We start from the raw sequence: 13,325 nt of genomic DNA, 5'->3' as shown, positions 1-13,325 counted from the left end.
GTTTCTAAGGGTGGGTGGGGAAAGTGTTATATTGGTTGTTGCATTTCAGGCTGTGGTCTGTTCTGCCAGCAGATAGAACGTGATCAATTAAATGAGGCATATCAAAGGCCATTGCTGTGGCACATTGTTTAAGGAAAATTACAAGACGTATGGTAATGTTAAGGCATAAAGATATGCTGTAGATATTGCTTGAATTAAATTTAATTCCATGAAAGCAAGGGCATTCAATACTGCATTATTGGTATATTGTATAAAAATTATAGTCTTTCATTAAGAAAATGTCAAGTTTACTAAGGATGAAATGTAACCTAAGCAGAAGTAAACTTTAATTAAAAAAGACGTGTAATCGTGAAAAGTCATTGGTCTTCTGAAAGTAAAACTGAAGTATAGTTTAATTATCAGTTAACCTGTTGGGCAGGTTAGTTAGTTTTCCCCACCTTAATGTTGTGCTTTCATTTCTGCTTGTCTTACTGTACTTGCTAGAAATCCCAAATCATTACTGTGACAACTGACATTTCAAACTTTCCACAAGCCTGTAGTGATGTAACATTTCTCCACACGTCCTGCAATTCTGAAATACTCTGCAGGAGTGTGTTGAAGGGAAACTGATAGCTGTTTCTTACCCAGGGCCTTCTCTTGGTACCAGCAGCAGGGTTGGTTGTAGCCGCGGGGTTACCCCAACAGCAGGTTTCTCAGCTGCTGCTAGCAGTGTTTGGTAAGTACAGAGATAGAAGAGTGTCACTGGTAAGGCCTCTAATAGCTGGAGGGCTGTGCAGCAACTGAACAACTTGCCTTTTGAAAAGAAGTATAGTCAAATCTCAATGGCATTGTTCATCTAGAAAGATAATAATTAACTTTCATTAGTGCTATTGTTTTGCAGTTTTATTAAGCAATAGGAATTAATTGAAAAAGTAACTGGAGCATTTTACCTAATTCCTAAAAGCTTACGTGTGAAAGCATGGTAGGTTAACAGGAACATTAGACAGTCATTATGTACACACATAGAATTATAGAGTAGTTAGGGTTGGAAAGGACCTTAAGATCATCTAGTTCCAACCCCACTGCCATGGGCAGGGACACCTCACACTAAACCATGTCACGCAAGGCTCTGTCCAACCTGGCCTTGAACACCACCAGTAAAGAACTTCCGTCTTGTATCCAATCTAAACTTCCCCTGTTTGAACCCATTACCCCTTGTCCTATCACTACAGTCCCTAACGAAGAGTCCCTCCCCAGCATCCCTATAGCCCCCCTTCAGACACTGGAAGGCTGCTATGAGGTCTCCATGCAGCCTTCTCTTCTCCAGGCTGAACAGCCCCAATTTTCTCAGCCTATCTTCATACATTCATATTCTGTACTCATACTTTCAGTGTATGTGTGGGGGTGAGGTTATGCCAGCCATTGTACAACCAAGTATCAGAGGGGTTTGTAAAGAAGATTAGAGTTGCCTTCTCAAGTGAGTTTGGAGTGCTTCAAAGGATGCATAGGAAGTGAGGGGGAAGAGTTCTCGCTAGTGGTTCTGCAAAAGAGAGCAGCATCTCTTTGTAAATAGGAGTTTCAGTTTAAGATCACTATTAAGTACAGCACTTTCAGTTAACTAGAGTGTAAACTAGTGCCACTTCTCAGAAATTGCCTCAAAGATTTGTATGGCACAGTGGGGAAGAGGAGATACTTGTATTTGAGGATTGCCTTTCCTTCCCTGAGCTTTGAGCTGGGGAGCAGTGGCGCTGTTGTGAGGGATTGCTCTGAGACCTGTGCCGGAGGAGGACTGTAAGCCTCTGAAGAGGTGTCACCTAACCTTTCAGCATAGGGGATCTTCTTATGCACGGACAAGCTGCTTCTCTCTTCTGCCTGGTTGGGGTTATGAACAGTTCCAGAGGCTTACTTGGGAGCAACATGGTAACAGGATTTTATGATACCGGAATGAGTTTTTCCTTTGCTGCCCAAGTGACTTGGGTAATGCATGGTTTGGGAGTGGGGAGTGGGGATGTATGTTGGGGGTGTTTTTGCTTTTCACTTTAGGGATATACTAGATTTTTATCATTGCCTTTGTTTGTTTTTCCTCTTTCACAGCTTTAAAGCTGCATAATAAATACAGTGATTTCAGGATTTTTCAGCTTTCTGGACAAGAGCTGCATTAGGAAAGGCATATTTTATAGGAGCAGACATTTTTGATTACAGTAAAGTTCTATTTGCTGTTACACACCTGTTGCTCCCTGTGCTGGGATTGCTAAATATAACTGGGAAGGAATTACCAAGACCTTCTAGTGGTTGCAACAAACTGCAGGGGGTATGTGGTCTGTAGTGGACAAATTACTGGCAGGTACTTTTGTTATATATGACATCCTGTGGCAATGCGTTCCACAATTTATCAAACATTGTGTGAAATACCTTTTGTTTGAAGCATGTTTGCATGATGTTTTCCTTTATTCCCTCCTTGTTTCTGTGGGAGACAGGGAAATACTCTTTGTTCAGGCTTTCCATGGTTTTCAAACATGATGCATAATTTGGAAGGTATAAAGCTGTATCTTCTATTACGTGTTTCCCTTGCAAGTTTATCCTTGTCTTAAAACTTTACATTTTATCACAGTTACTTTCTCTCTTCTACCTTTTCTTGTTATACTTTATCTTTGGGTAGGACAGCCACAACTCTGTTATTCGGCTATTAGAAAATGGTATTTGTGGGGGTTCAGGAAGGGAAAAACAAGTCAAAGAGTAGATTTTCTGCAAATTTGAGAGAAGGCAAAGAAGAAAATTTCAATTGTTGTAAATGGACTTTTATTCAGGTTCAGAGTTGTACATTTTTAGGTCAAGGAGTTCTGGCTTAATCTCTGCTTGTGCCGCATCTTTTTATGTCTGTTGGAGAAAATGTTTGGGCCAGTACTGCATCTTTTCAGCTATTTTGTTAAGTGTTGTATCCTAGAGACAAATGAGGCCAGTAAAAAGCAATACACACTCAGACACTTGTTATTTAAAACCTATCTAGCAGTTGGCTGGAATTACTTACTGTATATTTTATTGATATTGCACGCAGTTGTTTAAAGAATCTGGCACTTGAGCATCTGAAATTTTATGATCCATATGTAATATAAATTTGGCAAGTTTTTTTTTCATGAATGGTATAAAATCAAAGAAAACAATATCATCACTTACATCTTGCTTATATAAGATAAAACAGAAGAAAAAGTGCCCTAGCCGTCAACTGCTTTTTTGCTTGCTATTTACAGAATTCTTTTTTACCTTTATACTCCAGATCTGTATTTTCTGTGAAAATGTTTCTTTGCATGCTTGCTTGGACCTGCTTTTAAAAGAGTTGCCTGCTGTGCTGTTTATACAACAGTATCATTAAAGCAGTAATCAAGAAAGGGCTTAACTCTGGAATTAATATTTAATTGCTTCTGTAGAACATTGCTCACGTATCATTTGTTGTGCTTCCTTGACAGTGACAGAATGGTTCCTTTATTTTCTGTTGGGGAGCCATAACAACGAGCCTGTAGTTGAGGGTTTCTTCAGGGTCTTGTCACTGCAGGAAGGGGGTTTGTGCCTCCTGAGACAGCAGAAGCTCTGCTGATGAGGCCAGTTTGATCTCCCTTGCTTCATGCTACATTTGTGTCTTATGCCAGCAGGATTAAAGTCTCAGTTTAGTCGTAAACACTCTGTCATTGCTTCTATCTGTTGTCTGGCAATGTTCAGATTTGCACTTTTTTATTTAATTTAGCTTGTATGTTGCAAGCTTGTAAGTAGGTGTTTAGGGACTAGAAAGATTTGGGATATTCCTAGAAAACGAAAATAATAATCTGTTCTTATAATTTACCCCTGCCCCATGCCCACTTCCATAATTTTTGCTGTTATTATTGAGGAACTAAATTACAAAATTTTAAGAACTGAATAATCCTTCCCTTAAGTCATTGATGAGAAGAATTATTTGGGTTTATCCCTCAAAAGCATAAAACATTTTGTCGTTCTCTCAAGAAAATAAGGGCAGTAGACATGGTGTTAAAATGCAGCAAATAAAGTCTAATCAGATCCTGGCAATGCAGAGGTGTTTCTCAGGTAGACTTACGGATCCTGGCCTCTGTCTCTCCGCAGTGAGCCGTGGCTTCAGTGAAAGAGTATACTCTCAAGAAAAGTGGCAAGGAGAAATCTAAGCAGTCTGAGGAAGTAAAGTACTCCATTAAGTCGTCTTTGACTCTCCTAATTCCCTATGCCATTCTAGGTCAGCAAATTTTCAGCCCTACCACCATGGCCTTCTGTTACAGCAGTTTCATATATCTTTATATACTGTAGGGAAGATGCGTTCTGTGGCATAACACAAAGCCCTAGCTGCATGCTGGGAACGTTTTGAGATAAAGCATCTAAGCAGAGAACGGATGAAGCTGTGGCAGACTGTCTGGTGGAGTGACTAGGACTGCAGATTGTATAGTGGAAAACTTGTGTCTGTATATCAAATGGGAGGTTTGCATTGGTCATTCAGTGTTTTACCTGACAGATGATGGAAAAATTACAGAATTTTAGGGAATCCTTTCTTCATGAAGAAAAGTTTTAGTGGACAGATCTTAATAAGCAGCTGTAATAAGATGAGAGGCATAACTTGCCCCCTGGGGAACTCCAGGGACAATTAGTGCCGTGGGAGCAGAAAATTACAAGCCTGGGATTCACAGCCAGAGATGATTCTTAAGCTGTCTGTAGAACTAGTAAAGACTCTTGATTAATTTAACATGTGTATTTGGAAAGGTGTGGAGGGGTAGGATTTCTGAGTCGTGGAGGACTTTGCACCGCAAGTTTTCTGAGATGACTTTCATATTTGGAAGATGTGTTCTTAGCTGAATTTATTTCCAGTAGCAGTGTAAGTGGAAGGGAAACATCTTCCTTAGGTATGATTTAGAAGTGATATTTAGACTAGAAGGGTAATTCCTGCTAGTAACATGACATTGCATGATAATTGGGTCGTATCTACATTTCAGGTGGATTAGATAGCTGGTTTGCCTTTGACATCATAATAAAGGGAGATTGTTGTCGGACTTTGCCTGGCCTGAATAAGGAAGTAGTCCAGCAAGAAGAAAGTAATTCTTTCATGGTTTTGTACCACAAAGATTTTCCTGTTCTTTTTTTCCAGAGGGAAATTGAAAAAAAATCATGAACGATAAAAAATTGTCACTTCACTGGCTTCTGAGTCAGGTAAAGGTTTAAAGAGAGAGAATGAAATAGTCTTTCATTGGGCAAAGAAAAAAGGATTTAAGTACTCACAGAGCAATGAATTCCATCAGTGCTATGGAGGTATTTTTACCTTGTTAGGTTTAGTCAGTTTAGACATAATCTGAATTTAAAACATAATTAAACTTGTAACTGTATATTGTCTCCTTTTTTTACAGGTTTGCTGGTCCTCTGATACATTTCAGAATGCCACTGGTAAAAAGGAACATAGACCCTAGGCACCTGTGCCACACAGCTCTGCCCCGAGGTATCAAGAATGAATTGGAATGTGTCACCAATATTTCCTTGGCAAATATAATCAGACAACTGAGTAGCCTAAGTAAGTATGTTGTCCTAATAGCTGTGTTTAGAATGAATATGCTTTACTGTCACAGTTTTTGTGGTTGTGAAGTAGGAACACCTATTGCAATCTCCAGCAGAGAATTGTGGCTGAGCCTTGAATGTACTCCTTTTATGGCTGGTGACTAGCATGGACTTGTGTTCTAGAAAGCTAGGAATTTTTCCAGCAGCACGTTATTTCTGTTACCAGTGAAACATGACAGAAACAGATACATGGTAGTTGATGAAGTCAGTCAGTAATTGTTAACCTTAGAGCAATTCTTGATTAGGGAATATGGCATAATGAGGAATATGTCACTGGGGGCTTAATTCTCTTAACTTAAACCCTTGGTAATGTTGTGGTCATTCCGAAAATAAAGTAGTTGCCTTTTAAAATAATAAAGCCAGAAATGTAATTGTTACATAGTATTTCAAACATCTGAAGGTTTTTCTTCCTCCTTCTCTCTTCTGGCAACATTTTCTTTTTTTCTGTGGATGCATTTGAGAGGAGTGAATATTTCTCAAGCTCTAGAACTCTAAAGGAGTGTTTCTGAAAAGGCTGGCTCCTGGATTGTTTTTCTTTAAGTTACAGCAACTTGAAAACAACCCAGCTTTATTCATATTTGACCTTAAAAAAACCCAACAAACAAATCACTTGGCTTTTCAATTTTAAAGAATACCAGCGTCTAACTCGACGACATAGTGTCGGCACTTAACCTGTTGAAATTTGGCTGCCTTTGCTATGTTTTCTTGGTATACAGAGCCTATGGCTGATACTGTGTATACAGCTGCTCAGGAGGAGGTCAGAATGAAGCAGTACCAGAACAGGAAGAATTCAACTAAAGGAGAAAAAAATATTGAAGAATAACCATTGAGTGCTCCCATGTTTGTCATATGGCTTGCTGAATGCATAGCATAGTTAGAGTGGTACTTTCAAGGGTGTGCAACTGTAATTACGTAAACTCATTTTCGTAAAAGGAATGTGGTGCTATGTGAAGTGTGCACACGGGGGATGAGACCTAAATGAGCTGTTTTCACTTGAGAAGAGTTTCTGTCATGAACTTGTGACTCACTCGTGGTCAAAAAGGCATGTGATGTTGGAAATGACAAGAGTGGTAAAAGAGGAGGGAAAATGCACTCATTTACTCTGCAACAGCAAGCCCAGAATAGGTCTTTCAGATTTTTTTACTGATGAGCAGGACCTGTTATTTCAGTCTTCTGTTCTTCCCTCCATATAGCATCATGGTGTTCGTAGACTTTCTGCAGGCAGTATTTATACCAACTGAAGCAAGTTCCTGTTTTATACTCTGCATGTTTTCCAAAAAAAAAAAAAAAAAAAAAAAAAAAAGCGGGGGGGGGGCATCATGTTACAAAGGCATGACTATTTGTGAAAGTATTTTGTTCCAGAATTCTTTAGCTTTTCTGCTTGTTTGTGCTAGCAACAATACAAATTCAAAAAGATTTGGGAGTTCTGCCATAGGAATTTTGTCTCTCACGTGCTTAAACCCAAATAACTAATCTAAAGTCGTGTGTCGCTGTTACCAGTGTGTAACAATGTTAGCAAGGGCTGCTGACATGCAAATAAATTTTAGTAGTTGCCTGTGAGTCACAACCACCATGCAAGATTTCATAGCAGTCACCTGGCAACCAACTTCTCTGCAGGCCTCCCTTTTTGTTTGTGTGTATATTTGAGAACCAGCATTTAAATTGCAGACTCAGAGCAGCAGCTGAGTGTGCTGGTAGGGCTTCATTTTCTTTAAAGCTGCTTTTGCTTTTGATGGTAAAGTTATGCAAATTGAAGTGAATGGTCTTTGACCTAATTAGCACATAGTCATTTCTGCCTCTAAAGTCTTTCAGTTACTGGCCCTCAAATAGAGAGAGGATTAATCTCCCGACATTATGACTCTCAAGGCCAACCATTCTTAAGCTTTCTTCTGTTATGATATGGACAAAGAGTGCTGTGGTGGAATTAGAGCCTCAAGTACTTTAAAGGATCTTGAAAAACATCATGGAGTAAAGCTAAGTGTAGAGTTTTTCATATAAGTCGTTAGATCACCATTCTTGGAGTTATTAATGACTGGATTGGTCAAACAACTAGAGCTAATTGGACCCGCTTTGAGCAGGGTGTTGGACTAGGTGACTTCTGGCGGTCTTTTCAACCTGAACTGGGATATGTTTCTATGATCTTGGATACTATATGTAAGTAGGATAGGCATGCAGAAACAATACCCATTAAATGACAGGAATTCTGTTTTGCTGTGTTTTTATATAAAATGAACAGAGCTTTACATCTGTATGTCAGCAGTAGTGTTATGTATGTCAGTATGCTATGTGACTCCAGACAAATTCTCAGTCTTTTCATAGTTTATTTGATGTGTTGCTTTTAATTGTTCAGTTTGAGAAATTTTTTTGACCTTTAAAAGAAGTAGAGATGAAAGAATGAAATATGTGTTTCCCCTTTGAGTGGTAGTCCTTGTGTTTCTCCCTGGAGCATGAAAGCATATCGCTCTGTCTTGATACAACATACAGTATTGCCAGTAAGTAATTATTTTTTTTTCCCCTGTCTGTTCCCAGTCTTTTCTGCCTTCATAAAAGGCTCTGTCTTCTGACAGCTTTTCTTAGCACTGTGGCGACAGAAACTCTCTGGACAACAGCAACAGATGTCTTAGTATCCTTGCCATTCTTCCCTGTATTTCTTGCTTGCTGACTGTATCTGCTTTGGAGAAGCAATATTGCTTACCTACTTTTTTCAGCAATATTGCAGGTAATTAATTAGTACACCAGTGCTGCCGGAGTTGGCATATGTTGGTGTATGTCAGTCTACAGCATTTCAGCATACATGAAACACAACTGATAGCGCTGTGCAGCTGTGCTGTTGTTAGAAGATGGGTAAATAGTTCTCTTCTGTGCATGCAACCTCTTCATTTTGTTCATAGCCATTGACCAATCTTGCTTATCCTTTTATTCATCAGTTCCCTGTACACAGAATCTCGATGACACGTAAGAAATGTAACCGATGGGGTTTGTTCTTAGCCCTGGTCTCTGACACCTCCATCTGGGGAGGAGAACATTTCTTCTTTTGAGTATGTTCCTTTAATGATTATTTATATTGTAGACATTCAGACCAGAACTTTTATTCAATTGTAGCAAGATATCTTTTCCTTTTTTTTTTCTTCGAACTCTGTATAGAGAATGCTGCATAACTGTTTGCAAAGCTGGAGTGCCTTTTCTGTTAGTGAAAACAACTTTCAGTTAATATTGAACCTTTAGTAGCCTTTCCCCTCTTTCTGTCTTTTTACTATTTCCTATTTTTACCAAGTTCTCCTAGTTATTTCTTTTCCTCTCTCCTCATCTGTTAGTTTTCAGGGGTGAAACCCTAACTTTCAAGATTATTTCTCCTTTTTTTTCCGCTCTCAGGTGCTTTTAACTTCCATATTTATTTGTGTTTTTTTTTTTTTTGCTTACTGTGCCAACGCCTAGAGGGTTTTTAATCATGGCTTATCTTGTGAGAGACATTTTCTCACCTCAGGACAACCTTCAGTTTGTTATAGCTTAAGGTGTTAACATTCAATAAGCAGGAAATGTTTCTCTAGAAACATTTAACAGTTGTCTGGACTGCAACTGATCTTTAGAATTGGGCCTCTTCAGCTCAAAGACCACCCTCTCTTCATCCCGTCTCTACAACATCTCAGCACATGTGAGGCCCCTGCATATTGCATTGTCAGAGGTAGGTCTCTACAGATCTGCAGCTAGAACTTCAGTCAGTATTCCAGAACCAGCAGAATCTCTGGGAATCCTCCTTTTCACTGTCCTCACAAGCATATTGAGTATTCTCTGTAGATGTTATTCATTAATCATTCCTTTCTTCCTTATTACTATAATTGCCAGAGAACACTAGAGAAGGTGTTCTTAAACACATGGGCTAAGGGAAGTGATGGACTTGAAAACTAAAGGCTTATTCAGCTCTTCAGAGACACACACAAACACACACCCCACACATCTTCTCAAATACTTCTGCCTAATTTCTTGATGTTGTCTACCCAGCAGTGGCAGTATCGGCAATGTGATGCTCTTTCGTGTCTATCTTGTATGATAATGAGGGGATGAGCAAATGGTCTGTGATTTCTCATGGAAAACAACTGTGAATTAGGAGAAAGAAGTCCTTTCTGTCATTAATTCCTTGCCTCCGTAGAGCAGTGAATTCAGGTGATATTAAAAAAGGAAGAGCAGGACTTCCCTGTGAAATGATCTTTAGGACCGGTACCTTCAGCATCAGGTTCAGCTCTCAGCAGTCTCTTTCACAGATTTCTGAATACCTGGATAATCTTGGCCAGTTTACTTGGTGGTGTCCTCAAGTGGGAGATAAGAAATGGTATCTCAGACCTCCAGGACTGGGGACTTTTGAAGGCTCATTTTCTTTTTGGTTGTCAACAAGAAGCATCAGACCTGCTTCACAGGTGACCTTTAACAGTTTATTTGGTATTTATGATAGCCTGATAAGGTTGTCTGATAAATGCCTGGCACAGTTTTGTTGGCTAAAGGAACCAAGTTGCCTCTTCAGTACTCTGATATTCCTGTAGTCCTTGAATCCAGTCCTTGTGGACTGCCCTTACACCTTCCTAATGTTAAGTTCCTAATGAGCATCATTGAACTGTATTTAGTACTTTGTTCTTCAGAACTTGCTCAGCCATAGTCACTGAAGTTCTCAAGGATCTATCAAGGTTCTTATCTCCAAGCCTGGGAGACAGTTCAGTCTCCTGGCTGAATTTCAGTCCGTTTCCTACCAACTGAGCTGAGCAATTGAAATGATCCAATAAGAAACAAACCTGGAGTTTCAAGTGAAACTCAGATATACTTAGATTTTTGCTAAGTTAGATAAAATTGATGTAGTGAAGATCTGAAGCTAAATCAGCAGGCAATGAATATGGTAAATTATGTGTCAGAATTAATGGAGGAGGAAAAATGTATTAATAGAATAACTTTCTTGTTTTTTTTTTATAAAGGGACACTGGTTACATATTGTTAGTAGCTTATGTGGTAGCTAATTATCCTGAAAGAATATTTTCTAGTGTGCACATTATATTGTGTAGGAAGGAACTATTGTGTAGTGAATAATGTAATTTTTGTAGTGTAAGTATATTGGGAAGGGATTGTACAGCAGGACACAAGACAGGTTTTATGGCTGCTTTTGTTCTATGCTTCTATTTTTTAGAAGCTGTACTGAGCAAAAATACTGTTTAGTACGTGAATGGGATGGAAATAGTAGAAATCAAGGAATGAAAGCATATAGGTGGGTAACAGGCTGAATTCTAAAAGCTTATTCTTTCTGATATTTTTATCAATTTCTACTTTTTTTTAAATCAAATTTCCAAACCTATATTTTTAAACTGTAAGAACATTTGAGGTTTGTATATTTCAATATATCAACACATTTACTATTTTAACATTAAAATAACAATATTATTAAATTTAATGATATAGCACCTCAATATACATTGCCTTTAATAATATAATTTCATATTTAATATATAAATATTTTATAATATTTTACAATTTAATACAATATATTTAGGATTGGAATAAAAGTTTGTTCATATACGCATTAGTCAGGTTCCTTCCCTTCCCCAGGCTCCAGCAGTCTGACAGATGAGTCAAGGCTAAATTAATGAAGATTAATACTACTGGTAACCTTGAGTAATTATCTCATTTTGATTGTCCTGCTTGATGCATCTTGCATTGGCCTGAGATTACTGTCATCCTCTTGAATGTTGCAAAATGATGCTGTTTCATGGCATTGAGCACTTTAGGTACTCAATTTATTTATCCAGATAGTTAACTTAATATTTAGACCATGGTTCCTAAGGCTGCTGATGCCATAACCGATTCTCATGATGCTGTTCCAGGCTTAGGTGCGGTTGAAAAGTTTGGAACTTCTTTCTTTAAAAATGAAAAAGGATAGTAAAGAAGTGGCTGTCCTGCATCAGGACTCATGTCCCACTCCTTGTCTGAGAGCCTGTAACTAAATCATAGAATCATAGAATAGTTAGGGTTGGATCTGGTGATAACTGATCCAGTTGTTGTAAAATGATTAATTTAGATGCTCTTTCCTTAAGGTTTGTTAAGGTTGTTAAAGAATGCTGTAGTTCAAGTGAATTTAAGGAGTTTTGGGCATACTGCTGATTTATTGCCCTGATTCTGCAGCATGCTAGTGTGGTTCTAGGAATTTGTACAACACAATATCTTATCTCTCTCTGCCACACTTTAATTAGCCTAGAAGTTCAGAACTTTACATGGTGATCGTAGTTCACTTCATCTTATAAATACTTAGTCCCCCAGAGCAAGACAGAAATAACATTTCTTTTACCTTAGTGTTCCTTCATATTAGTGTGTTGGATAGTTAGAAATTTTTCGTTTGTGCATAGATACCAGTGCTGGACAAATGTTTAAGGCATGGGGAAAAATCAGGAGATAAAGAGAAACAAATGATGAAAGAAACGAATTGTAAAACAGGTCTGTCATTTTTTTCAGATTTTATAAGCCATTGTATACTGACTGCAGTGGTAATGAACATGAATGGATGATACCTATTTTGGTAGTTTCAATTTAAAAAAAAATGAGGGAGGCAGTGAGCAATATTATTTTCATTCTATTTTCAGCTAGTAACTACTAGCTAGTATTCTGTTTTCGGCTCTGCTTTAAAATGGCTTGGAAGCGACATGCTGTCCTTTCTTCCCCCAAGAAGGTGAATGTGTTTTGATAGCCTTTTTTGAACAATTACTTTCTTGACATTTGACTGTCACAAAAAAGGACATTGACTGACACCAGAGGGAGCTGGATTCCCGTATCCCTTTTCTTACCGAAGGGTTAGTTGTGAATAGAGCCCTATGAGACAAGAGAAAAACTTGTGAAAAGAATAAAGTGAATAATATATTCCTTAATTTAAAATAAATAATAATATAGCCTCTTATTTAAATAAAAAAACTTGTGCCCTGTTAATAAAAACAAATGCCAGTGTGATGGACTAAGAAGAGCAACTAGTAATATTGGAGAGAATATGATTTGCCTTTTGAAAATAACAAATTTTGGTACATTTCTGGTCAACTAAGCAGGGTTTGCGAATACAGTAAATCAGGTTGGTTTGTTGTTTTTTTTTTTTTTTTTTACTTATTTGAGTTTGTGACACTGTGTTCAGTGTTATGACCTATAATCATGTCTTTGATAATCCATTAAAAAATGAAGTAGAATTGACAAAGAATGCACACAGAGATGGCAACAAATACTGCATTATAGCTGATGTATACATATATACATTCACATGTAGTATTCTTTTGAATGCAAGTTGTACTAAAAGCAAACATCTTGCTTTGCTTGGAAAAGCATTTAGTTAAAATACGCTTTAGGCTAAATAAAGAGACTGCCAACAGACACGTAGGTAGAGATGTTATGGTTGGCATTTTCATGTTAACACTTAAAACACAACAGGGTATTTTTAATTTATTTCCCATTTGAGGGTTAGTGTTCATAAGTATCTGCAGATTATTCCTGGCAGCATGTTTGTGGCTGTATGCAACATATGAAAGATTTTTGAGTCAGATATTTGCAATTGGAGCGTATTAATGAGGTAAGTGAATTATAAACCTGATAAAATGGTATAGATAAACTGTAGTCTTAAAACACACCTATTAAAGAGAAATGATGAGATTTTAGAGACCTGCAATTTGCTTTTAATTCTATACATGAAATTTTATACTTTATTTTAATATTAATTTGCATGTCTGAATATTACATGAGTT

The 13,325-nt window shown here is 37.8% G+C and overlaps 1 protein-coding gene across 4 annotated transcripts in view; it reads left to right on the top strand.

The window, feature by feature from the left end:
• Positions 1–13,325, top strand: part of WASF1 (WASP family member 1) — an 88,143-nt gene that overhangs the window by 57,901 nt on the left and 16,917 nt on the right. For all 4 annotated transcript variants that reach the window (XM_057413236.1, XM_057413235.1, XM_057413233.1 and 1 more), the window contains exon 2: positions 5,373–5,533. In XM_057413236.1, coding sequence (XP_057269219.1) covers positions 5,401–5,533 — 133 coding nt within the window. In that variant the 5' untranslated portion in view covers positions 5,373–5,400. The remainder of the gene's footprint in view (positions 1–5,372; positions 5,534–13,325) is intronic.

The sequence above is a fragment of the Pezoporus wallicus genome, unplaced genomic scaffold, assembly GCF_028554395.1.
Source record: "Pezoporus wallicus isolate ANWC-B61680 ecotype Strahan unplaced genomic scaffold, APGP_CSIRO_Pwel_v1 contig_7505, whole genome shotgun sequence".
NCBI classification, from domain to species: Eukaryota; Metazoa; Chordata; class Aves; order Psittaciformes; family Psittacidae; genus Pezoporus; species Pezoporus wallicus.
The sequence above is the reverse complement of the archived record's forward strand: the minus strand, read 5'-3'. Positions and strand labels throughout refer to the sequence as shown.